The 23,628-nt window shown below is 42.8% G+C and overlaps 2 protein-coding genes across 7 annotated transcripts; one reads left to right on the top strand and one right to left on the bottom strand.

Moving 5' to 3' along the window:
* Nucleotides 1–3: 3 nt before the first annotated feature.
* On the bottom strand, nt 4–23,022 carry LOC116919714 (plasmolipin). 5 transcript variants are annotated; one of them, XM_032925730.2, is made up of 6 exons: nt 22,712–23,022; nt 22,531–22,625; nt 2,148–2,321; nt 1,885–2,058; nt 1,681–1,779; nt 4–1,543 (listed from the first exon to the last, which is right to left on the bottom strand). In XM_032925730.2, exons 3-6 carry the CDS (start codon nt 2,280–2,282, stop codon nt 1,403–1,405), a joined length of 549 nt encoding a protein of 182 aa, XP_032781621.1. In that variant the 5' UTR covers nt 2,283–2,321; nt 22,531–22,625; nt 22,712–23,022; the 3' UTR covers nt 4–1,402. The 5 variants fall into 5 exon arrangements, with proteins under 5 accessions (XP_032781621.1, XP_045027518.1, XP_032781620.1 ...); XM_045171583.1 differs by having other exon boundaries at nt 2,148–2,318; XM_032925729.2 differs by lacking the exons at nt 22,531–22,625; nt 22,712–23,022 and adding an exon at nt 3,336–3,500 and having other exon boundaries at nt 4–445; nt 1,403–1,543.
* On the top strand, nt 13,410–20,174 carry LOC116919705 (PDF receptor). 2 transcript variants are annotated; one of them, XM_045171575.1, is made up of 10 exons: nt 13,410–14,975; nt 15,039–16,061; nt 16,206–16,328; nt 16,943–17,157; nt 17,519–17,622; nt 17,803–17,992; nt 18,132–18,352; nt 18,451–18,606; nt 18,709–18,892; nt 19,074–20,174. In XM_045171575.1, the coding sequence occupies exons 2-10, from the start codon at nt 16,013–16,015 to the stop codon at nt 19,395–19,397; spliced, it is 1,566 nt and encodes a 521-aa protein (XP_045027510.1). In that variant the 5' UTR covers nt 13,410–14,975; nt 15,039–16,012; the 3' UTR covers nt 19,398–20,174. The 2 variants fall into 2 exon arrangements, with proteins under 2 accessions (XP_045027510.1, XP_045027511.1); XM_045171576.1 differs by having other exon boundaries at nt 13,410–16,061.
* Nucleotides 23,023–23,628: the final 606 nt, after the last annotated feature.

The following is a 23,628-nucleotide window of genomic DNA, read 5'->3' as shown; positions in this document are numbered from 1 at the left end:
ACATTGATGAGGGTGGGGAGTGTATTCCTGCAATTCGACCGATTGTAGTAGTACAATGTCTCGTTTTTTGTTGGACTTTTTCGATGTTCTTTTCACTGTTTTGTCTCGTCCACCCAGAAAACACTCTACAACCAATGCGCGCACGCACACACACACGCTCACACACAGAGGATATCAAAGGAAAAATAACAATTTTAAAAAACGGGGGGAAAAAAAAGGCAAACCAAACTGTCGAAAATGGTAGTGGCTGCTACCAGAGGGAACCACTGAATTATTTTTTTTTCCACATAATACTTGAACGGCTTTTTTGTTTGTAAAAAAAAAAAAAAATTCCCAATGATGTTATTGAACTACTTTAAAGCTGCGATGTACCACCGGTGATGATGAGAGTCTCCGTTTTCTAGCTTCTCAGTCCTGCGAATGGAGGCACGCAAAGACTCCCAGCCTACAAAACAACATACAGATACACACAGGTAGAGTTGGATGAGATCATACGAGTTGGGTGGTGGTGGTAAACAATGAAAGAATACAACAAAACGCAATTTCTTTTTTTTTAAGGAGGGAAATGGACAAAAACGAATTTCATGGAAAACGTGGATAAATGAAAAGAAGTTGGCCTATAGAGCGGCATTTGTTTTGCTTCGACAAATTTCCTCGAAAATACAAAAAACCATGAAACGATGAAAGCATTTCATAGAATTACCATTCGAATACTATTTAAAAGCAAGCCATTAAATAATATTCGGATGGGTAGTGGAAGCTTTTAAGCTATTTTTACCTCCCCCAAGTGATGGAGGATCATGTTTCGACTATTGAGAGGAAGAAAATGGCGAAATTTCCTTTGGATTCACACTCACCCAAAAACGCAAAAGCAAACAACACACTTGTATACGAGAGACTAAAATTTCAATCAATAGCTTTTCTCTGTAAAAAAAAAAAAAAAAAAAAAAAGGCGCGGTACATTAGTGGTGTGCATTGCTGCTGGGAGGGAATTTGAAAAGACACATACACACACACGGAAAGAAAACAGAAGTCATTCGCACGCACACATCTGAAAAAACACACGCACGATATATAGTATATTTAAAAAAAGGGAGGAAAAACGCACTAGTGGCTAAGTGGAACACATGTTGAGTGGTCAACAAGCTGCTAGAACGATAGCAGGGGTGGGATCGGAAATGTATCTGTTAAACATTTTGGGTGCAAAAAAAACGGGTTCCAAAAAACGGTGTAGAAGCAGTTACATGGGAAGCAAAAAAAAAATAATAATAATAATTTTTGCATCCTTCGCTAGTGGTAAATTTGCATACGACGGTAAAGGGACGCGAGGGAGGTTGATGTTCTGGACTGTATTCGCTGTGTGACGTTGGTGTGGCTCGAAATAAAAAAATGAAAGACACACTTAATAGGCAGGAGTGCCGACGGTTTCGCTCTTTTGCACGGTCCTGACTCGTTCACCCTGGGCGATTTCTCCAGCACGCCAAGCTTTGAACTTGAAGAAAGCATCCACTCCGTAGACAATCATGGCAATGAAGCCAAAGAACTGCGCATCATTACAATGAAGAAATAAATATTAAAACTGCATAAACAGCCCCATCAAACGACTAACAAAATAATCATTTAAAACAAACAAAGGTAATTCCTTTTAGAAAAAAAAAAAGAAAAAGGTGAAACACTCACGGAAGCGGCAGCCCAAGCTTCAAAAAGGCTGCCTTGGGCAGCGCAGGCAGCAGAGGCAGTCAGCATGAAGAAACACCACAGGCCACAGTAACCCATCTCCTGTTACGTCGAGTTTGCACGTTTCGGGGGTTATTAAAACATCATCAAAATATAATTTAAAACAAAAAAACAAAAAAAAGGGGGCACAGATGATGAGCTACTAACCAGCATGATCCACGGAATGAAGTACAGTTTCTCGATGACGTGAAACAGATAAAACGCCAACAGGATACCCGTGATCCAGAACCCGCCCATGGCGCAAAAATTGAACCAGTTGGCTCTTGAATGCCAATTCACTTCCGACACCATGACGCAGATGAAGCCCAGAATGTTCAAAACCTTTTAAGCAACATCCAACATTGAAATCATAGTAAACCACGTCCAGCAAAATGGCAAAAAAACGGAGGAGAAATGTTAAGACACGATACCATGATGGCTATTTTCAGCATGCCAGGAATAGTGCGAACGTAGGACGGATCAAAGCGGATATTAGTGGTGACTGTGGTGGCCGTCTGTGTGACGGTTGTCGTCGAGTAGGTTCCAGGAAATCCCGTTTCAGACATCTTAATTCCTCTTTTGATGCTCTCTCAAAGTTTCAGCTGCTGACGTGTGACATTGGCCCGTCAAGTTGCCATTTGAACATCACCAACGAAAAACATGAAAAGAAGAAATCAAAAGGTTCAAATGAAATGCAGTTGGTGTTTTTTTTTAACTGAGCACGTGGCACGAGACTAGTGTCCCATTTCCGGACCTCGTTATTAATAGCTTTCCCCCTCCCAATGTTCTTTCCTTTCATTTGTGGTCAAATGAATTGATTACCAAACCTTCAAGAATGTTGAAAGCTCAACAACCGCATCATTTCATTGTCTGACAAGGGACAGGGCAACGGGCAGACGAAATGAGTTTGAAACGTAATCGATTTTTATTGAATTACAAAGAAAAAAAAAAGAAAAAAGAGGAAGGAGATCCTGCTGCAACTCTTGCATCAAATATGGTGGAAGCGACCACGAAAAGAAATAAAAGACAGAAGGGTGACGATGGAAACAGAGCCAGTTTTTATCGATTGGGTCTCGTATCCTTTGCCAAGTTCTGCCATAAGCCTCTACTCGACAAGAAAAAGAACGGAGTGAATCAAATGTCGTGAGACGCCCACAGTCGTCCAACACAAGTCATCGTCAGATCATTGAGTACATAGACTTGGATTTCGTTAGCTACTAACAGCTATTACTATCGTCAACTAGGCTGGAAATCTATTTAAAAGAAAAGGGCCAATTATTCATCCAGAGTGACACCTAAATCACAAAACCCAGGAAAGAGGAGAGGGAGAGAAAAGGTTGTTGGCATTTGCGAATTGCGAGTCTTACTGGCTTGCCACAAGGCTTCACTTGCAGTTGTTTATTTCCGTTACATCTAAGCGTTTCACGACAATCGATTGAAGAAGAAAAAACAAAAACCGTTTGGGCTTAGGCGAAGACAACCAGGACGACGCGGCCATGTCACGAGCTTCAGCCAACCGTATCAGTTTCGCTCAAAAACTGCCCAACGAGCATCATAACGATTTTTGCAATTTCGTCAAGAAATGTCGAATATGGAAACAGGAAACGACCAACAATTACCTGATCAATTTGAAGCGACACTTGACGAAACACACAGACTCACTTGTTCTCGTTTGTTTTATACAATTCAACCAGAAAAACTTTGCTCTGTCGAGAGAGTAATCCCAACATACGCAACCGTCAACGTAGTCTGTTTTCTCGGTGTGGGGTGGCAAAAGCGGGAATGATGGGAAATGAGAGAGAGGGGCTGGAAAAAAAAAAAAACGTCGACTGCGCAGGGCACGATTGGAACGCCATCTAGGGACCGATTTCAAAAGCCATTGTCAATAACACACTCAACATTTTCATTTGAAAAATCAAATACGCCTGGCGAGCAAGCAAAAACTATATTTTCCAGTGCTGGAATGTTATAACGCCACGACTATAAAAATCGAACGACAAATAAATGAGTTGATATACATGACCGCCATTGGTGCTGAGCCACTGCCCAACTGGAAATGCACAACAGCAAATACAGCTATTGTGTGATGGATACAAGAAATCTGCCAATGAGATGGAATGGATCAATCTTGTTCTGACGGTCTAGCATTTCCTTGTTTCAACTCACAAAATCCAATGCGCTGTTGATCAATTTATCAATACAAATTCGTTTTGCCACTAAATCTATATTTGTTAGTCTCAACTGATTTGACCACTGACGGCTCCGACTACGATTGATGGCAAACAACAGCTGCGTTTTCTCTATAGGTGTCCCTCAAGGCGAGAATCGTAGAAAACAAAATAAATAAAAATAAAGGCGTATAAAATTGACGACTGTGTACACTGCGGCCACAAACATCAACCGCTGCGCAACTAAGCGATTGCCAAACAAACGGTCGAAACCGCCGTCAAACTGTAAAGCAAATGTTGGCACAGTCGAGCTGCCTATGACAAAGATGAGCCAATATTTCAACTTGTATTATTAGCTATCGATAATACTGACGCACACTTTTAATCAGAGTTTCCTGAAAACTGGTCATTTCTCACGAATCGACATCAGCAAGAGATGCGTTTTCTTAGACACCCCTTATAAGCACCTCGATGTCTAACGAATTCAAAGTTAAAGAGCGCTAACAAAGAATTGGGGTCGCATTATTTTCGAATGTCTCGTTGGGTGACCTGTTGATCGTGTCATCGAGTCCCAGTTGAATATCCCGTCGCTAGTGACGACAATCGTGCATCGCAAAAGTCGATTACGTTCATCTCATTTTCACGGATTGACGGCAGCGAGACAAGGCGATTAAGTTTGTTTGCGTTGACGCTTTCCAAAGGCCCGCGATCAGCGTCAATCATTTTTCAGCTATTGATTTTTTTTCCCCCACTGACGTATCGAATGTGATGTCAGGGTCTAAAAAAATAAAATCATAATAATAATAATTTTAAAAAAAGACTTTTGTTGTCGATGGTGTCGGGGCTTTCTGGACAGGCAGTGCGACGGGTGTTGGAAGAAAGGTTGTCACGTTAGCGGCACTGTCACGATCTTAATGTTCGACTTTTGTTTCCCCCCATCGTTTCCGTATGGCGGCCTGCGATGAAAGCCGCAGAGCAAAATGGCGATCCTATTTGGTGATGACAACCCAGATTACAATCCCCAATTTCCTTATGGACCCGACACGCCCATGCCATCCTACCACACACAACCTAATGCTTTTATATTTACTACAGTATAAGAAAGGCCTTTTTTTTCTTTTTAAACAAAAAGATCAAAGAACTCGCCCGTATTCGTTGTACGTCTTTGCCATAAGTTGAATATGATTTAAATCGTTTTTTTCTTTCCTCTTTTGAATTCATTCAGATTTTGGCGCAAATTGCCAATCTGAACGAATACAAAGGTTGATCTGTTCCGCTCGCAATAGATCAAACTTTTAATATTTCTTTCATGGCAACCAAAGAGCAGCTCCAATAAGATTAAGCTTATCGAATTTTGAAGAAAAAGAATCGAATCAAATAAAAAGGAAAAAAAAAACAGTGTCACCAGTTGGTGCCGTTTCACCGTCGATCCCGATTCGTTCACTGCATTTTACTTTGATATATATATTTGTTTTTTATTAATCACTCTTTTCTTTCGCCATATTCTCCTCATTTTTTTCTTTTTCATTTACATTTCGTTGGTTCCGTTTTGTTGATTCGCGATGCGCAGCGCAGAAAATGGGCGACGATGACGGCGCACCCTGACGACCAAGATCGATCTGTTTGCTATGCGTCTAACGCTGGCGGGCCTCGTTATTCCATTTCCAATTGTTTTTCACTCCGTTTTATTTCCTTTGATTTCATTTTTTTCATTTTTATTTTTTATTTTTTATTTTTACGATCAACATAACAATAATACGGTTTGCCATCATCCAGCAAACATTCTCCAGCAGTTTTTCCCATCTTTTTTGTTGCTCAATTCAACGAATGCGATCCATCAAAAATCCTGCAAACAATAATAATAATAGTCAAAGAAAGAACGAAAAAACGAAAGGCCCACGCACCGAATACCGATTTCATGACCGAACAATCAAGTCAACTATACTTTTTCCTCCTTTTGGAATTCACATCACCCAATAAAACACACAAAAAATAAAAAATAAAAAACAAAAATAAAATTAATGGAGTCATCTTAGCAAGCGGAAAGACAAAAAAACTTTTGTTGTTGTTGTTTTGTCTGCCGGGCAAGCAGCTCCATCATCGAATCAAAGGAACTATACTAGAGAAATGGGTACCCAAGAGGTACATGAATGTTGATCCTGCACAGCCAATCCCGACTATTTTGTGTCTGTGTGTGTGTGTGTTACTCGATTGAATTTAATATTCTTCTTCTACTTTGATTCTCTTCTATCTTGTTTGCTTTCTAACACATAGGCCAGCAAAAAATAAAAAAATCAAAAATAAAAGCTAAAACAAGGGTCCGAGAAGGAAGAAGAAGAGGAGTAAAAAGGATTTATTGACATAGGGCTTTCGTTATTATTGTCCGAGCGTCTAGACGTTGCAGACAGCGGCGGTGGCTTTTCGTCCGAATACAAAAAAAGGCAAACAGGAAAAAACATTAACGTTAACTGCTTATAGTGAAGCCAATAAAGCAGCCGAACGCGAGACGAACGGACTAATGTATAGGCGTGTGCGTGACGGTTGATGGCCGCGCCTCCATTGCGCCCTCCAACCCCTTCGCACGCACAATACGATATCTATTGCTATTATGAAACACACACAGAACACTAGAGACACTAGAGATGAAAAGCTATATTGCCGCAACAATCACAAGACGAGACGGCTGATGTCATAAGAACCGCATCTCGACGTTGATTTACATCTTTTGCAATTGTCGTCGCACGATACAGACGAACTCTGAACAGCGGTCGAGATTAAACTCGCAAATAACAAGGCACACTTTGATTGGATTTTTTAACGCCATGCTGTACGTTATACGGCGTCATATCGCGAGCCGAGTTTGACAAAAATAAATAAATAAAAATAAATAAGAAGCACAGCACTGTAGACACAATCAGCCTATAGTTCGTGCAAATGCTATTTATGGACACGTGTAAAAGAGAAAATGGAGGCCAAGTACTGTAGACGATGGCTTTGTGATGGTGTGTTGAGAAAGATGAAAAGAGAGAAGAAAAAAAACAAAACGGCGAGGAAAAACCCATAGAATAACAATAGACGCTCGTTTCAGCTGCTGCTCTGTTTTTGCATTCAGCTACAACGTGGGCCGCTCAGGATCAAAAAATAAAAAGCAAATTCTCCGTATCGCGGTGGCTGGATGCACATCACGTTCGACTCTCGGGTCAGGGGATATTTCCAAGAAAAAAGGAAAAAGTGCGAATTGTCTGGGCTGCGTCTACATATTAAGCAGACGCCTACGAAGCTTTAGATACGCAAACGACTTTTGCCTTTTGTTGGTGGCGCGCCTCTCCTTTGCCCATGACGTGCGCTTGTCCCCGGAAAAAATCTTTTGCTTCAGCCGCCACGAAACGGCACATCAGCGTATCGCACGTGGCTCCCCCCAGCACGTTTGCTGGTCGGTAGACGGGGCATGACTAACCTCATTGAAATGGCACACCAAATGAACAAGACGCCGATCTTTATAACGGCACTACCGCATCCTACATTTACACAACGAGCGATCTCGTGTAAGGCTCGTCGAGAATCTATCATTAGGTGTCGTCATCTTTCACTTGTGTGTTGTTGCTTTTTGGGTTTAATTTCGCCGGTTTTCCGTGCGCAATTCTTTGCTCGCATCGTGACGAAGGCTCAAACACCGAAAACATGCGCTCCCAAAATTGTGTGCAGCATATCCCATTGCTCATCGCGCAGATACGCCGCTCACGGCCGTGACAAGTTGGCGTGGTGATTGGTTTCCTGCCGCTGCGGTGCATTGCGGGCGAGGCTCTAGGCGCTAAGCGGCCAATTTCCAAAAATCAAACGTAAGACAAAAAGAAAGGAATCGGAACAAGTACGTCATCGCCTTCTCTCTCACGCACACACAGACTAACGGGCGAAAATAACAAACGTACAACCAGAAGGCGAACACGAACGGACGTATGCATAAATCAAATGCCAACACGACCGTTTCTCCTTGTTGCCACTTGAATATTTTCCATTTTTTCGGTGAAACATTTGGAAAACGTTTTGATTCGTGAGTTGCGCCGTTTTCTCTACTAGCCAACAGACTAACAATGCAGAGGGAGCAGTCCTCGTTTGACGCGATCTTGTCTCATTATGGGCTCGACAATAACGCGAAATGACTCGTTTCAAAGCCAAACAACATGAACTTGTTTAGATTCTTTAACGACATCTTTTCCCGTCATCTTCTCAAATGATTCAGTCTGAGAAAATAAACAATGTGGACGGTTTCGAACCGGCTGACAGGAACTGCTCCCCGTAGAGTTTGGCATCCTCCACCACAGTTTGCTGCCTCTGTTAGTCAGTCTAGCCTGTTTACACACACACGGACGTGAACAGTCGATGGAGGGTCTGTTTGCTTTCGTGTACCATTCTCTCTTCTCTTCTCTTCTCTTCCCTCCCACCACCACCACCACCCACTTCTTTTTTTCTTTTCTTTTCTGATCTGAATCGGGATTCTCCGTGAATTGCCAATGGTTCGACTCGTTGCTATTATAACGCGATGGGTCGATATTTTTCTTTTATCTCCAGCCTGACTTACGAAGAAACGACTTGCGAAAAGAAAAGAAAAGTGAAAGAGAGGAAGGAAAAAAAAATGGAAGATGGTCCATTTATAGATTTAGCCGATGATTTCTAGCACAACACAGACAGGTCTCTTGCACATCTGCTGAATGCGTATATAGACAACTTCTATCGGATGGTTAAACAAACACAGCCCGATAGAGGAACGGGCTGGTTAGTGACGATTGACAGCTGGCTATTCTTCGTCAACCCCCTCCCCCATATAAATCTGGGCCACTCGTAACAGCGAACGTAACACTACAACAACATTTGCAGTAGGTCTAGTGTAAAACAAAGAAAGAAAACAAGAGAATCGGTGATGGCCAATCACGTTGTTCAATATACGGTGCCTTTCTTTTGGCCACCCCCTATCGGCTATCGCATTTGCCCAGCTCTGTTGCAGCGCGTAATCGATGAAAAATGGACATAGGAAAGAAAACGAAATCCAAAATAAAGCGATAGAAAAAAGAAAGAGACAACGGTTGGTCCATCACTCTTGATGATATCACAACACTCGACAACACTATCGTATAGTATAGGAGGGAGCATCAGTTCACCGGCACAAATCAGTTGATAGACGATGCATTGCGAGGCTAGCCGATCTCGACTCGATCGACCAGCCAAAAGCAATTCAATCAAAACAAATAAGACAAGAGAAAAACAAAACAAAAACAAAACAAGGAACAAAGCCATTAGATGCGTGCGTGAAATGTGCGGGGAGAAACGAACAAACAAAACAAAAAGATGTGGGCGTCACGTCACGATTTTGCGCTTGGCGGGGGCCACGAGTCCTCCATAGGGTGTCATCCACTTCCGGTAGCGGATGTAACGGATTCAACGTTTGCGGGGGAATGAGAAATAATTGAGATGGCATCTGCGCCGAAAAGGGTATACTCGTTAAACAAAAAAAAAACAAAAACAAAAACAAAAAAACGTGACGGAAGTCTTAGCTCGTGAAATTAGGACTCTGCGGATTGGTTTATCGCGTCGAGAGCCATCCACCAACAACATCCGCTGTTGGATCAAGGGAATGGTTGGAGATTGGCGTGCGCCAGGTACGTACTACATGCAACTAAGTGCAAGACAATGACCTGTTCGTTCTCGTGTCACTTGAACAAGATCATTAGCCATGCTAAATACGTCAAGCGTCTCTTACTAGCCCTACAGCGAAATGCAGTGAATCAGCCATTAGAAACTGGCGACGACAAACGCCAAAAGACAAGTCGCTTTCAATTTTTCCCTTTGTTTTTTTTTGTTGTATCGATTGATCCATCCTCTTTTCGTCGCTACGCCATTCAATTTCCAACTCGTCCTCGTTCTCGCTTCATATTTTACGCGTTTCTTGGCAAACTTTTCTTCTTCAAAAGATCGTAACGAAATGGAGAAATGACAAACGAAGGTGGTCCTGGCCAAAGTTTGAGCCATCCGCGCTAAAAAAAAAATAAATAAAGGAAAAGAAAAAAGAAAAAATGGAGGGGGAAAAAGATCAAATAAATGGATCGCAATTGTTTAATGCGGACAGATTCGGATATAGGACGGGTAAGAACTGCGCAGTGTTGATTGGTGCAAAACTTTTCCAACGATTTCTCCTGCCAACACCGACTTTGCCTCTCTAAATCATCGTTTTTCTTCGTTCTAATCAAATCGCTCCAAGAGTTTTTGAAAGCAACGACGGTCATTTCACAAGTTGTTACAAAAAAACAAAACAAAACAAAAAAACAAAAAAACGGGGCGGATTTTGGACAGAATAAATCACGACTTTCTTATTTGACCATCAAGCAGAAGACACGTAATCAGTTTAGGACCAATCCATTTCCCCACTTCAATTGCAATGGACACGCGAGTAAGGAAGGAGTGAGACAAAAAGAGGCAAAGGATGCGCAAATATGTTTAGACAGTGGATGAGCCATGAACACGATAAACAATGATGCATTCGAGTGTGCGACAGGCGTACATGTGGCCGATGCAATTTCAGCCACCGGAGCGAAAACTTGTGCATCATTTCAACAACTTGGCAATATACTGACAATGAACAGGCGCATTTAAATTCATAGACCTTTTATTTCTTTTATTTTTGTTCTTCTTTCGGTGGTCTACTGCGAGCAGTTCTCGTTTGCTGGGTCGCTTCAGAAACGACGATGATATTTTCATATGTTATATGAGACTGCAAGTTTATAAACGACGTTGACGAAAAATACGGCGCTGGTTGGACGCTCGCCTAGAGGTACAGACAGACGCGCGCGCGCGCATTTTCATATTCAATTCAAAGCCGGAGAAATTTTTTTTTACGGTCTCTAAAGAGGAAGTGCAAGGAAAATAATAATAAAAAAGAGAAACGTCTCGAATGTGGATGAAATGAATCTTGTGTTTCGTCTTGTTGTCCTTCAGGCGTAAAATACGAATGACCAAACAGCTGGCCATCTACTTGATTATGAATTTAGCGAGCCTATTCAAGCTGTACCAATAAAAAAAAGAGAGGCCTATTTAGTTGCTATGGTGATGAGGATCTCTCTTATTGAATCAAACCGATGTTGCAACGATAAATCAATAAAAAAATATAAAGAAACCTTTTGCTCCTCTTTCGTGAGTGTGAGCCAGAAGCAGTCAGCGTGATTGGCCGCACTGGCGCCGTGACGCAACACCTTGTGTATCGTGTGTGTCGTCTCCGTCGTCAGTCGACTGAGAGTGCGACAATAAATCAATCACAAGTACAAACATAAAGCCCCCCATTGAACGATCGGTGCGTCCAACGCACACGCAAAACAACAACAAAGCAGCAACACATGTCCATTCTCTTCCTTGAAACCTTTCAAAACAAAAGATACGTTCATGTGTATACATATCTGCATCTTAGAGGGACTCGAAAACGATGTGATAGACCCAAAATAAGAATGGACGGAAAGTCATTCATTGGATGATTGCATATTCAATTGACCCGCCTGCTGCCAGAAGCAAAAGCGAAAGATGAATTTCAAAGAACATCAAAGTCGATGCATCGGGAAATAAGGTAAACGGTTGTTTAAGGAACATCTGAGGCCCGACAAGCACCATATCGGCCTGTTAAAGTAACACAATCTTCCCGTAATAGGGAAGAGAAACCGATCGATGTAATAAAGGGGAGCAAAAAGCTTCTGTCGCCCCGCAAAGGCGACGCGAAAACGTTCTCCTCCATCCGTGAATTCTCAAAAGAAATTGAGCGCTTAAGTGAGACTTGTAAATACTGCATATAGAGAGCGTGTTGCAAGAAAGAGGGGGAGAGACGAAAGGAGGGGCTGACAATCTGCGATGAACATCACTCGGAGACGTGACGTGACGAGACGTATCATGTTTATTCAGTTCACAGTTGCCTCACAGTCTCTGTCGTTTGGCTGTCAATAAAAGAGACCTGCACGAGACAAGTACGTAGGCTACGTACGTACTATATGCAATCCTTCCCCTCCACAAAAAAAGGGGGACAGCGCCTGACTCTTCATCAGCAAAAGTCGGCCGCGCGTGATGCCTACGCTCTGCCACTACACGGCAGCCGAGAGCTAAATCTATGGAAGCAAAAAATCGAATAGAAATAAATCAAATCTCTAGAAGACACACACAAGCGAAAGCGAAAAATTCAAATGAGAGAAAGCCAATGTTTGACGTCCTTCTCCGATTTGCACGGCTTTCGGCTTGTTTGACGTACTGTATACACACAGACGCGTAACAAAGGGCGAATCAACGCTAGAGTCTTCCCGAAACCACGTGGCAAAGCAGCAACTCTTTAACAACTGATTGAGTCTCTTTGTCGCAATGATTCGACCCAATACATTTTATTGGTTTGGTTTTTTGTTTTTTTTTTTTCCCTGAAAATGGCATCCGGGCATTGTAACGGTGCACAATTGGCCTCGTTTTTCAAGAACACGAAAGAGTTGACTTGTAACGACGTCACGTGCCACGGTAGAGGTTCGCGGGTAGCTACGACTTATACCAGTGCCAGTGCGGTACGTAAATACATCCAAGCAGCGATCGGTGTACAGCACCGCAAGTCACGTGCTGCGCATTCCTTAAAACATGCCAAAAACCGAACACGGTTTCGCACTCTTTTCTCGTAGGCAATCGAACCGATAAATTGTGGCCAAACTCGACGCCAATATTAGAAAAAATAAATCCAAAAAAACGTGGGATAGAAACCGGTTTGAGTGGGGGGGTTGATGTCTTGTCGATCATTGGTGACACAACAAAATCCGGTCGCGAGGCAAGGCCAGCGAGATCAACAACGGCAACAAAACGAGCTATACAATAACAAATGACACGCGTATATAATCATTAGAATAGCAACCGAATAGTCGCCGCCTATCTCCAAATGTTGTCAAAGACATTCTCTTTTCTGGTCAATGAAAAAGCCGAATCTTAAGTAGAAAAAAGAAAAGAAAAAAAAAATGGAAAAAGATGAGGGTTAAGAGATACCTGTCGGCAGGTATCATTACGTTTCTAATGGACGCAACGAAATGATTTGAAAGGCGCTTTTTATTTATTGTTTAAAAATGGAAATAGAAATTCTCCGATCCAAAAAGAAACGCCCGACACAGAAAAGACGATTTCAAACAGGTGCAGCGGGTGAGTTTTGAAAAAAAAGAAAAAAAAAAAAAAGAGGGGGTTGCAAGCGTAAGGACCTTGTGAGTATGGAAATGATTCAAGTTTTCACCCTTTTTTTTTTCTTCATTTTCTGAGAGTATGCTGAAAGGTAGAGAGAGAGAGTATAGGTAGAACGAGAGTGGGCGGACATTCTAGCGGAGCATGCGCCGTGCGTGCACGTTTGCTGTCGCTCTCTTTTTTCTTCTTCTTCTTCTTCCTTTCCTTGTTTAGTTTTGTTTGAAATTCGCGTTTCTATAAAAATGAGCAACGGGTTCGCTGAAACGGTGCGTGCGTGTTGAGCTGTCGAGCTGTTGAGCTGGACGGCGACGACGACGACGACGAACTCCAACGGGAAGAAAAGGAAAGAAGCGAGAGGGAGAGCCAAATGAAAAAGAAGAAAAAACAAAAAAACAAAAAAAATAAAATAAAATAAAAAAAACAGCTCCGAAGCGGCGGCAATTTCTTGTTTTCAGTACGCGCCAGAGTGCCGAACTGGGTTGACGTTCGTTCACTTGCGCGCCGACATGAAGAACGTTCCCCTGTCCTCGCAGCTGTCCTCTTCATTTTCGCAAAGCGAGTGATGTGCATTGCAACTGACGCTAACACGTTCGTTTACACTTTGTCCGCGAACACGAACGACCAAACATTTGGCGTTGCAAAACAAATTTGGTTTTTTCTTTGTTTTTGCAAACAAGTCGTTGGCTTTTCGTTCGGTGCGCTCAACCATGACGCAAACGCTTTCGAGCGCATCTCAGCAAAGCGGCTAAAAACGCCGTCCATTTAAAAAAGAAAAGAAAAGAAAAGAAAAAAAAGTGAGTGATTTCATTTGTCTTGTTCAGTTGTGAGTGCAAAAGTCGGCAACCTGTTCGCAGCAGTCGCTATTCATTTGAAGGCCGCGTTGGTGACACCCTTATGTCGGTGCCATTAGGGCGAATTCCTCGTGCGCGCATTACTGCCGCTAATATTTAAGAAACGAAAAGGAGATGGATACATCAATAATAATTGAAAGAAAAAAGACGGCGGTCTTTCTATTTCTTCAGTTGATCTATTTCTAATGAGGACGGCGATGTGTCTGGCCGGATCGCACTATAGCGAGTGGGCGAGATGGTTACCGGCACGGACTACGTGATCACAGCCGGCTTTTCGTTATACATCCAATTGTTTTGGCCAGACTGGAAACGAAAAGAAAAAGGAAAAAAGAGAAATTATTTTTGGGCTGCCGGGTACAGTTGTTTTCACCGTGTACAGCCCCTGAAGAGATGATGGATTTTCTCGCCATGCGGTCCATTGAATTAAGAATTATTTGCGGCTAGCTACTAGTACGCACGCACACAAACACACACAGACGCGCGCGTCTGCAGTGGCCGATAGGAAAACGGACGCAGCCACTGGCCTTCATCAGCCATCGAGGACAATTGAAAATCAAATAAAACGCGGCAGATAAAACACTTCGCGCCCTTCTTGTTTTGCCGTGTCTAACTGCGCTCTTGCGGCTTACACCCCCACCGCATCGTCTGAACTGTACGTTCATATTTGACGACCGTATTTGACGGCGTTTGGGTCCAATCCATTTGATATCGACATAAAAAATATTCTCTGCTGCCGCCGCCTCCACGGCACTTGGTTGCCAATGGTGTTTCTCCAACATTTGCTCTGATTGGCAAACGGCCGTAAACAGTCGACTCTGCGTTTACAGCAAACACAAAAAGGAAAAGAAACGAAAAAAGAAAACAGTTCATTTGCGATCTAGAAACGTGAGCGAACTGCAAGAACGTATTATTATTATTATTATATTCTGGTGGAACGGCAAACAATGGCGGATGTAGGCCTATACACGTCTACTACTACTTACGTCTAAGCAAACAAACGAAATAACGTCAAAAGGTGAAGCAGAAAATCGAAAAAAGATTCTAGTTTGTTTTTTAAATTTTGAGTGCATCTATTCAGGGAATTTTTAAAAAAAGGAAGAAGAAGAAAACAAACAATGATGTGTCTGTTGCATGATAAGGTGACGAGCTGTTTGATGCTGAGCCGCGATACAAGGCGAGCAGCGGAGCGGCTAGTTCAACATAAAAGGATTACGACGACGACGAGTAGCGATAGGCAAGAAGGAAGGGCTGGATTCACTGATGTTTCACGTCCAGCTCGAATTCAGATGAGGCCACGTTCTCTGCTTCGAGGCTTTCGCATTAGAAATGAAAACAAAACGGGGCCATCGCATTTCAGTTCGGCCTGTTGTTTGTAGAGACAGCGGGACTCGCAACAGGACGCTAGATCAGTTTCGTCCCGTCTTGACGTGTTTGTTTGATTGTTTGATAGGGTGTGCATCTCATCAGCTGACGCCAACTGTGAGTAAAACCTTACACTCGGCCAAACCCCTCCCTGTACCTCGGCCAAAAAGAAAGAAGAAGAGTCTCTCACCCCAATCTCAATCATCGTGTCGCTCTCTCTCTCTCTAGAATAGAAAAACAAAACAAAAAACCAAACAAAACTCGCTGTTTCGGCGTGAATGATAAGGGCAGAGCAACCGTTTTCTTGTTCGTGTTCTTGTCTGCTAATGTATCAACAGGCAGAAACAAAAGCAGAATTTCGCCTTCTTTCTTGCTTTTTTCGTGATTCATCAGCGCGTCTGCACGCAACACCTGCGGCACGACATCACGTTTCAAATCAAACGAAATCTCTTCCGTACTCAAACATTTTCTCTCTCGTTATATTCCCATTAGCTCATCACTCGCACCCACTCATTTCTTGTTTAACTTTGCATCTTATTCTCAATCAATTTCGTTTTGTTTTTGTTCTCCCCGCAGATCAACAGCTGCTGAAAGTTGACACGGTTCATCATCTTTGTTAGGCAGATCCTTTTCCATACCCTTTCCGTTCGTGGTTGCCGTAGCAACGTGCCACATCCGCATCGTTTCATCATGGAACAATGTCGCCAATTATACCAGGAAGCCCAGCGCACCTTAGAAGGTAAGCCTCTATTTCTTTCTCACTCTCGCCTATGACGCAATCACCGAGTTGAGCCAAATCGAAATTCGTTTCAATCAAAATCAAATGGAGAGAAAACTCGAAAATAAATGTCTGTTTTCGTGAATGGCTTTACGTGTACGGCAGAAACGAATCAATTGGACATTTTCTGCCGTTTTACATGGGACCAGCTCTTGTGTTGGCCACCTACGAGACCCGGCCAAACGGTCCATCTGCCCTGCCCGCCACGCAAAGGCCTCGATCCGACTCGTACGTATTTTTCAACCACTTCTTTTCCTTTTTTCCTTTTTCCTTTGCCGATCCGCTCTTCTTGCGCAGGGAATCCACTGCAATTCATCGTCTAAGCTACACGAGCTGCATGTGCAAGAACACGTTACATTTCTTTGAAAAGCAAAAAAGAAGAGCGATGAAAGAAAAAGAAAAAAAAATGTCCATAAACGTATGATGTAGTCGTACGTTAGTCGATATCGAAAAATGTTTTCTCGTTTTCTTTCTTTCTAAATACTGTATTATATGGACGAACAATAAGAGGAGGAAGGGAGAAAGAAAAAAATGAATAAAAATAAATAAATAAAAAAACAAAGATTTCCCAGAGGGTATCTAAGACCCTTACGGGTTGTGTACAGCAGCAGCACTCCAATCGCATCAGCTATACAGAGGAAATTGATTGGTGGCGCTATGTAACACAGCGCCACATTAGAGCGTGTATACGCTGTAGTCGGTGTTGCAGCAGATGTGGCCACGCAGCCCGCAACAGACATTGATTTTTTGTTGGTGTTGAATGCACCGTGCTGTTCAGTTCCTTGCGGTGTGATCTCATTTCAATTTTTTGTGTGTGGTTGTTTGAAAAAAATAAACGTTAGAATGGGCGGAAAGACGATGCCTGGATTCGGGTCGTTGGGAAGGTCCGCCACCAGCATCGGATGCCAATGACACGGCGGCAGCGACCCTACTCGATGACCAGGACATGATCCATCATCAGCAACAACAAGGTTGGACCAACTACAGTCAATGCTTTCTACCTGAAATACGAGACCTGATGAACACGTTGGACAGCGGAAGCCAACAGGACGCAGAGGTGATTGAGACCCTTTTTTTTCTTCTTTATAGGCAGCGCTTTTCGCATTTCCATTTGTTTTGGTTGTTTTGGTTGTTTTTAGAAAAATTAAAAGAAAAAGAAATGGCCTCGACATTGTCGTCGGCGGCATATTAAAATGTAGGGGAACAAAGGGGAGAAAGTCTATGGGAATCAACAGGCTGTTGTTGTCTGTGTGACAGAGTTGTCAAGCAAATGCACGTCCCATTGATTCGATTTCTCGTTGCATCTGATTTCAACCAGAAAACGGGACACAATCAAAATCAAATCAATGGGAGCGTCGCTATTGCAAACTGTGTGCCAATCTGAAAATGTGACGTCCTGTCTGTGGTGGCAAACGTAGGACAAACTGATGGTGGCTCAAATGACGAGGATACTGGAATTGACCGGATTGACCCTATCGCTCATCTCCCTGATGATTTCCCTCTTCATTTTCACCTACTTCAGGTGAGATCCATCCCACTTCCCCAACTACTTGATTGTCTCAAATTCTCACTCTCTCTTTTGCCTTATTACGACGACGTGCTCGCAATGCACGAACGGACCTATTGAATCATCCACCTGCTGGAAATAAAAAAAACCGTACAAAACAACAACGACCCTAAACTGAAAAACAAAACACTAAAGAAGTCTACAAAATCACCGGACTCGCATTCACAAGAACCTGTTTGCCGCTATCGGAATCCAGGTCATCATCCGCATGACGCTCTACATGGATCAGGCCGTTTTCGTCTCTGATCTGCAGGTGGGCGGTGACCGTCAAACGCTCATCGATTCCAGCACGGTAGCACTCGGCGCTGGAGGCATTCACGAAACCGTAATGATTTTTTCTACATCCCATTAGGACATTTTTCTTTTTCAAACATTATATTCACGTTTTGTTTTTATCCCCCACTATGATATGCAAATGTGTTTGTTGGAAATGCTGGAACCGGAAAAAAAAATCAAACAAAAAGCCGATCTTGTGCGAATGGTTTTACATCGTTCTGGAATACGCGCGAACGACAATGTTCGTGTGGATGTTTATCGAAGGTCTTTTCCTGCACAACCTCATCACGGTGATGGTCTTCCGGCCCGACACCTACCACAAACTTTACTTGGTGCTCGGCTGGGGCATTCCCTTTGTTTTGACGACCATCTGGGCCGCAATCACAGCCACCCATCAGACCACTTCAACGTAAATTTTGTTTGAATTCATGAATTTTTTGTTGTTTTCAAAAGAAAGAAAAGAAAGGCCAAAAAGAAAGGCAACATTGCACATGGTTTTCTATGTAGTTGCTGGTTGGGTTACAATTTGACGCCATTCTACTGGATCCTTGAGGGACCTCGGCTCACCATCATTTTCATCAACTTGCTCTACCTGCTCAATATCCTGCGCGTCCTCGTGACTAAACTTCGCAACAGTCAATGCAGCGAAGCCGAGCAATTAAGGTATCGTTGCCTATTTTCCTTAAGAAAAAAACAACAAAACAAAAAACAAAACAAAGTTGGGATGTACGGCTAAATGGCGCCCATTTTCCATGTTGAAATTAGAAAATCGGTGAAAGCGGCAATGGTGCTCTTACCGTTGCTGGGCATCACCAACGCTTTGGTGATGATCAAAGCTCCGCTGGATCGATCGGCCGTCGAATTCGCTCTCTGGTCCTACTCGTCCCATTTTCTCACCTCTTTCCAGGGATTCTTTGTGGCGCTGCTCTACTGTTTCCTCAACGGGGAGGTATACGTCATTCTCACTCTCTGGCCGCCAGTTCCATCATCGTGTGCCACTTTTTTTGCGTCAGAGAGGCGCGACGCGTGTCGGCCGATCTAATGCGATTTGACGTGACTCAAAAATGATGCCAATTTTCCCCCTTTTTTACGATTTTGTTTTTGTTTTTTTAAATTTCTGAAATGGAAAGGTTCGCTCCACTTTAGCGAAGAAAATGCGCAACTACCTGACGGACCGTCAAATAGGCACGTCCTTTTGCGGTTTCGGTGCTGGATCTACGCGTCTCATGAGTCAATTTGCCAATCCGTCCACTCAGGTGGAAGTGGAACGAGAGGCGCGCACCGTCCTCGACGACCAGCAACAACTGCAACAATTGCAGCCGGGCTCCTCTTTTGAAAAACATCCGCGTCACCTTCTAAGGGCCTCCTTTTCCTCAACTTGTCCTGCTGCTCAACAGCACCACGACAACAGTCTAGAGCCCATTAACAAAATGATGGCCACTACGCTAGTCTAACGAGACCCTCTCTCGTACCCCCATACCCAAACGGCCAAACCACATCAATAAACAAACACACACGTCACGTATGATATACCTCTGGCACACGCAGTTCTTTGCATCATTTTGTTTCGTTTTTTTGTTTCGTTTTTTTTTAATATTTTCTGTTTACTTGTTATGCATATTGGAACATTCATGAACCGGCTTCTATACGCAATGTTGACACATCAATTAAATTCCCCCCCCCTTTTTTTGTGTGTGTGTGTGTCACGTTTCGCCGCTCGGATCGTACGAAACGAAGAACAAGCCGACGTCTATCACTCCCCACCCTTCCACGAAAATTCCTATTCGATCAACGTCAAACGACATAATATGACCCGAGATCATTATTACGTGTCACACACGGCGCATGCAAATGCAGCCGATGGCCGTCTTTGCAGCACGCGCGCCCCATTTCTTCCCCCCATCCCCTGGTTCCATGGTACGTGTCCAGCCGCCAGCCATACGGTCAAAGATAAAATGTGGCTAGCCGTTCATCACATACAGAACAAAACTAAAATAAGAAATAACTGGACCTCTTTCTGTTTTATGTGTATCGTCAGTCGCCATATGATTAATTTTTTGTGTCTTTCAATTGTTGGATGTCATCATCTGTATGTCTCTCTTATCAGCCCATCAACAGTGTTACGTGTGCTTTATGAGGAGGAGGACGACGACGCCACATTAATATATATATATACCATAATACATGATTGTATATCTGTCGGACAAATAGACGCTATACGTTCCACCCTCGCTGACGAATCGCTACATGCCGCCTCTACACGTTCTCAGTTGCATTCTGTTGTTGGGATGGCATGGCATTGACCCAGCGGTGCATCAGTTCGTTGTGTCTTGCCAACAAATGAGTCGCTTGTTTCACACAGCAAGAAAAACAAGTTTTTCATTTGTCCCTCGCAGAAACCAGCAAAAGGCGAGAATTAAAGATTGGGCTTGGGACGATACCCAACGGGAAAATTGAAGAGAAATCAACACGAAACTCGTTCACCTGGAACCAAGAGCCAAAAAGAAGCTTCCCACTCGATTAAGAATAAACCAAAAATTCCGTGTTCCACAGAACCAATTTGCGTCCGTCAGCCAGCGAACGGATGATGGACGCAACACGAGATCCATTGTCCTCTGACTCGATTCACGAGGAAACAAGAGAGAAATAGAACAACAGCTAATCAGGAAAGAGTCTGGCAAGGAGTAGGGGCTTAATTTAAAAATTCAGTTTTGATTCATCACACGCGAATGCGACGGTGCACGACCAAACAGTTTGGAAAATGTGAAAGAAAAAAAAACTATAAAAGGTTAGACGCATAAATGAGAGAACGAAGAGTGAAAAGGTGAGCAGTCGCATCAGCCAAATAGAAACAAACTTTGAGGGTAAATGCGAACGCTTCAAATGCATTTTGCGATGTTTACAGTTTCATTGTTATTATTTGTGCCGAAGGCAAGGCAAATAATGAAGACGACTGGATAAAAGAGAAGCAGCAAGTCAATCTGTCGGTGAGTGTTCGCCTGTAAGCGACGGGCCGCACCAATAATTGAGTTAAAAATCAAGTTGAGAGATGGCAAATTTTCAAAACGAGATTTCCTCGTGAAAAGAAATAAAGAGGGGGAAGGCACACGCTGCTACAGAAGCTGAAAATTGTTCACTGTTCAACATGAAAGGGTAAAATGGATGAATACGCTGCTATCGTCTACTTTTCCAACCTGTTTCATTTAAGATGAGTGCTCTCTACTTCAAAGATCCACGCGTGTCGGCATGTCGAGGCCGCCCACGGCTTTATATAGGCGGCCAAATGTCAAAGGTAAAAGCGGCAAAATGGAGAGACACGAACAAAAAATACAAATAATTTTACGCTATCGATCCAGCCCCATTTGTTCCGCTTGAATTAAAGCTGCCACGGCTCGTGCAATGATTCACCAGCGTGCAAAAAAAAAAACAGCAACAACAAACAGCTGTACGGCAAAGAGTGACACATGATGGATCGAAACAAGAATCACGAGATGATCCACACGCAATAAGAAACAAAGTCGCTTCGAAATGTTGCAATGCCAAATGGAGCGTCGCACCCGTAGAGCTAAACGTTATTGGGCGTGTCATGAACTATTTCCGTAAGACAACATTTGAAAACTTTGCCATTAGGGAGCGATGGAAAAAATAAAACTTGAAAAATAAAAGCTTAATGGGTTAGCGACTGAACTTTCCTCGTCAAGTTGTCGCAGATCGTTAACAAAATGCCGAAAGAGAAATGTAATATGAAGAAGGACGTTTGCTGTTGTAACAGTTGCATTGCGCAATGACTACATCCAAATGGCAAAAAAGAAAAAGAGCAAAAACAAATGCCGCTGAATGTTGGGTCACCTTGGCGAGGTACCAAAAGCCCCAAAGACTAATTCGGGATAGTCAGACGAACGCATCCCATTGCTGAACTTTAGGTCGACGACGACGACGACGACACTCGGAACGTGAGTTATTTCCCACGTCTTCAAGGCAGCAATTAACAAGACGACACACGGCCATGTGGAGCAACAGCGTGCCCAACAAATCAACACCATAATCAAATGAAGGAGAAATTCTAGCACCCGTGCAATTTTCGCGTTTCTTTTACTATTGGACAGCACGTTGTGCGAGTCATAAAAGTGATGGCTTGTATTGGCTCGAAAGCCGTTGGGAGGAAACTCGGCGCCTGAACAATCTTTGGAATTTGCTATTCTTTGCGACATTGTGCCCGGAAAAAAAGAGTAAGACGACCTTTTGATCGTGCTTTTTGAATTGCGACAGCAGCAGAAATTGAACAACTGAATGATATTCAATCAAGAACAGAGCAGAAAATGGCTCATTTCGACAATCAATCGAAAAAAGAGAATTCATAAACTGCACTGAGCAAGGCCTTAAAACGTCTCCAAACTCTAGTCTTTACTGGCCAATGTGGAACAGACATGTGCAAGTGAGCACCTGAGAGTAGAGGAAGTTTGTGCACCTTTGGGCCAAGCCTTTGTCGTGTCAAGTGAAATAAGAAAATCCAGTTGGTGCTCGTGCTGGGATCCTGCACAACCATTGTTCAAGTTTGGGCATGCAGTAAAGGTGGAATGAGCTTACTTGGTGAACTTCATCACATGGGCAGGATGGTGAATGCTGAAACGGTGATGTCTTGGAGTGCTTTTATGGGCAGGTTGACGAATGTCATGTTGGCCCTTGAAACAGAAATCAACAGCATGACAGTAAATTAGCATTGTGAATTTCAGCACTACATGAAAGCTGTTGCAATTTAATGACATACATGGATGAATCCAAATATAGGACGAAACCTGAAATCATCCCGAGTGGCGTGTGTGGTCCAGTTGATCAGTTTCTTGGGAGGCAGGCGGTTGCCCCGAGCACGTCATCCCTGGTTATTGACTTTGATGAAAAAAACATATTTTCTACTGGTCAGGCCAAATGTAATCATGTCAGCTATTGCATATCGCATTAGTCGCAGTCACGTAGAACGACTACACCACGTGTCAACTGATCCATTTTTTACAGAAAACGAAACGTCTTTTCCACCTGACTCGATCTGGCATTGAGCTGATTCAGCAATCAATCTACTTCAACTCTTCAAAAACTGTGAACACACTTCCAAAGAAACATTCCTAAACAACAAGTCAACATTGCCAAATTTATATTGACATGCCAATTCTCTTTTCTTTTTTATTTAATATATTTTCTTTTATTTTTTCTATTTTCTAATTATTTTTCCCCAGTAATTCATAAAAAGACGAAATAAGACCAATTTGACAGAAATTGTTAAGGAAGAACGCGTATTGTGTATTGATAAAAACATGGTTAACGGATGGTTGGCACAAAACTGGGTTCACGTTATATAATATAGTACTATTGTATATAAGCTCAAGTCAAGTTAGCTACCCAGTCCACATTAAACTTATATTAGAGATAGATCATCTACAAAGGCAATAGCAGCCAATAGCAATGCCTTGGTTATTAATAGATGGGATGAGAAAGACATTGATAGAATACCGAAACTGAGCTAAAAAAAAACAAAAAAACCAAAAAAACCAACAAGAGAAAAATTGGGGAAAGAGAGACAGATAGGGCTTGGGTTCCAAACAGCAATACCCCGAAGGAAAAGGACAATACAAAAAGGGAATATAATTATAATAAAAAAACGCCAAAATAATGAAAACTTAAAAGACGCGC

Source organism: Daphnia magna, linkage group LG3 (assembly GCF_020631705.1).
Source record: "Daphnia magna isolate NIES linkage group LG3, ASM2063170v1.1, whole genome shotgun sequence".
Taxonomy (NCBI): domain Eukaryota; kingdom Metazoa; phylum Arthropoda; class Branchiopoda; order Diplostraca; family Daphniidae; genus Daphnia; species Daphnia magna.
Note: the sequence above shows the minus strand (reverse complement) of the source record. Positions and strands in the feature narration are given on the sequence as shown.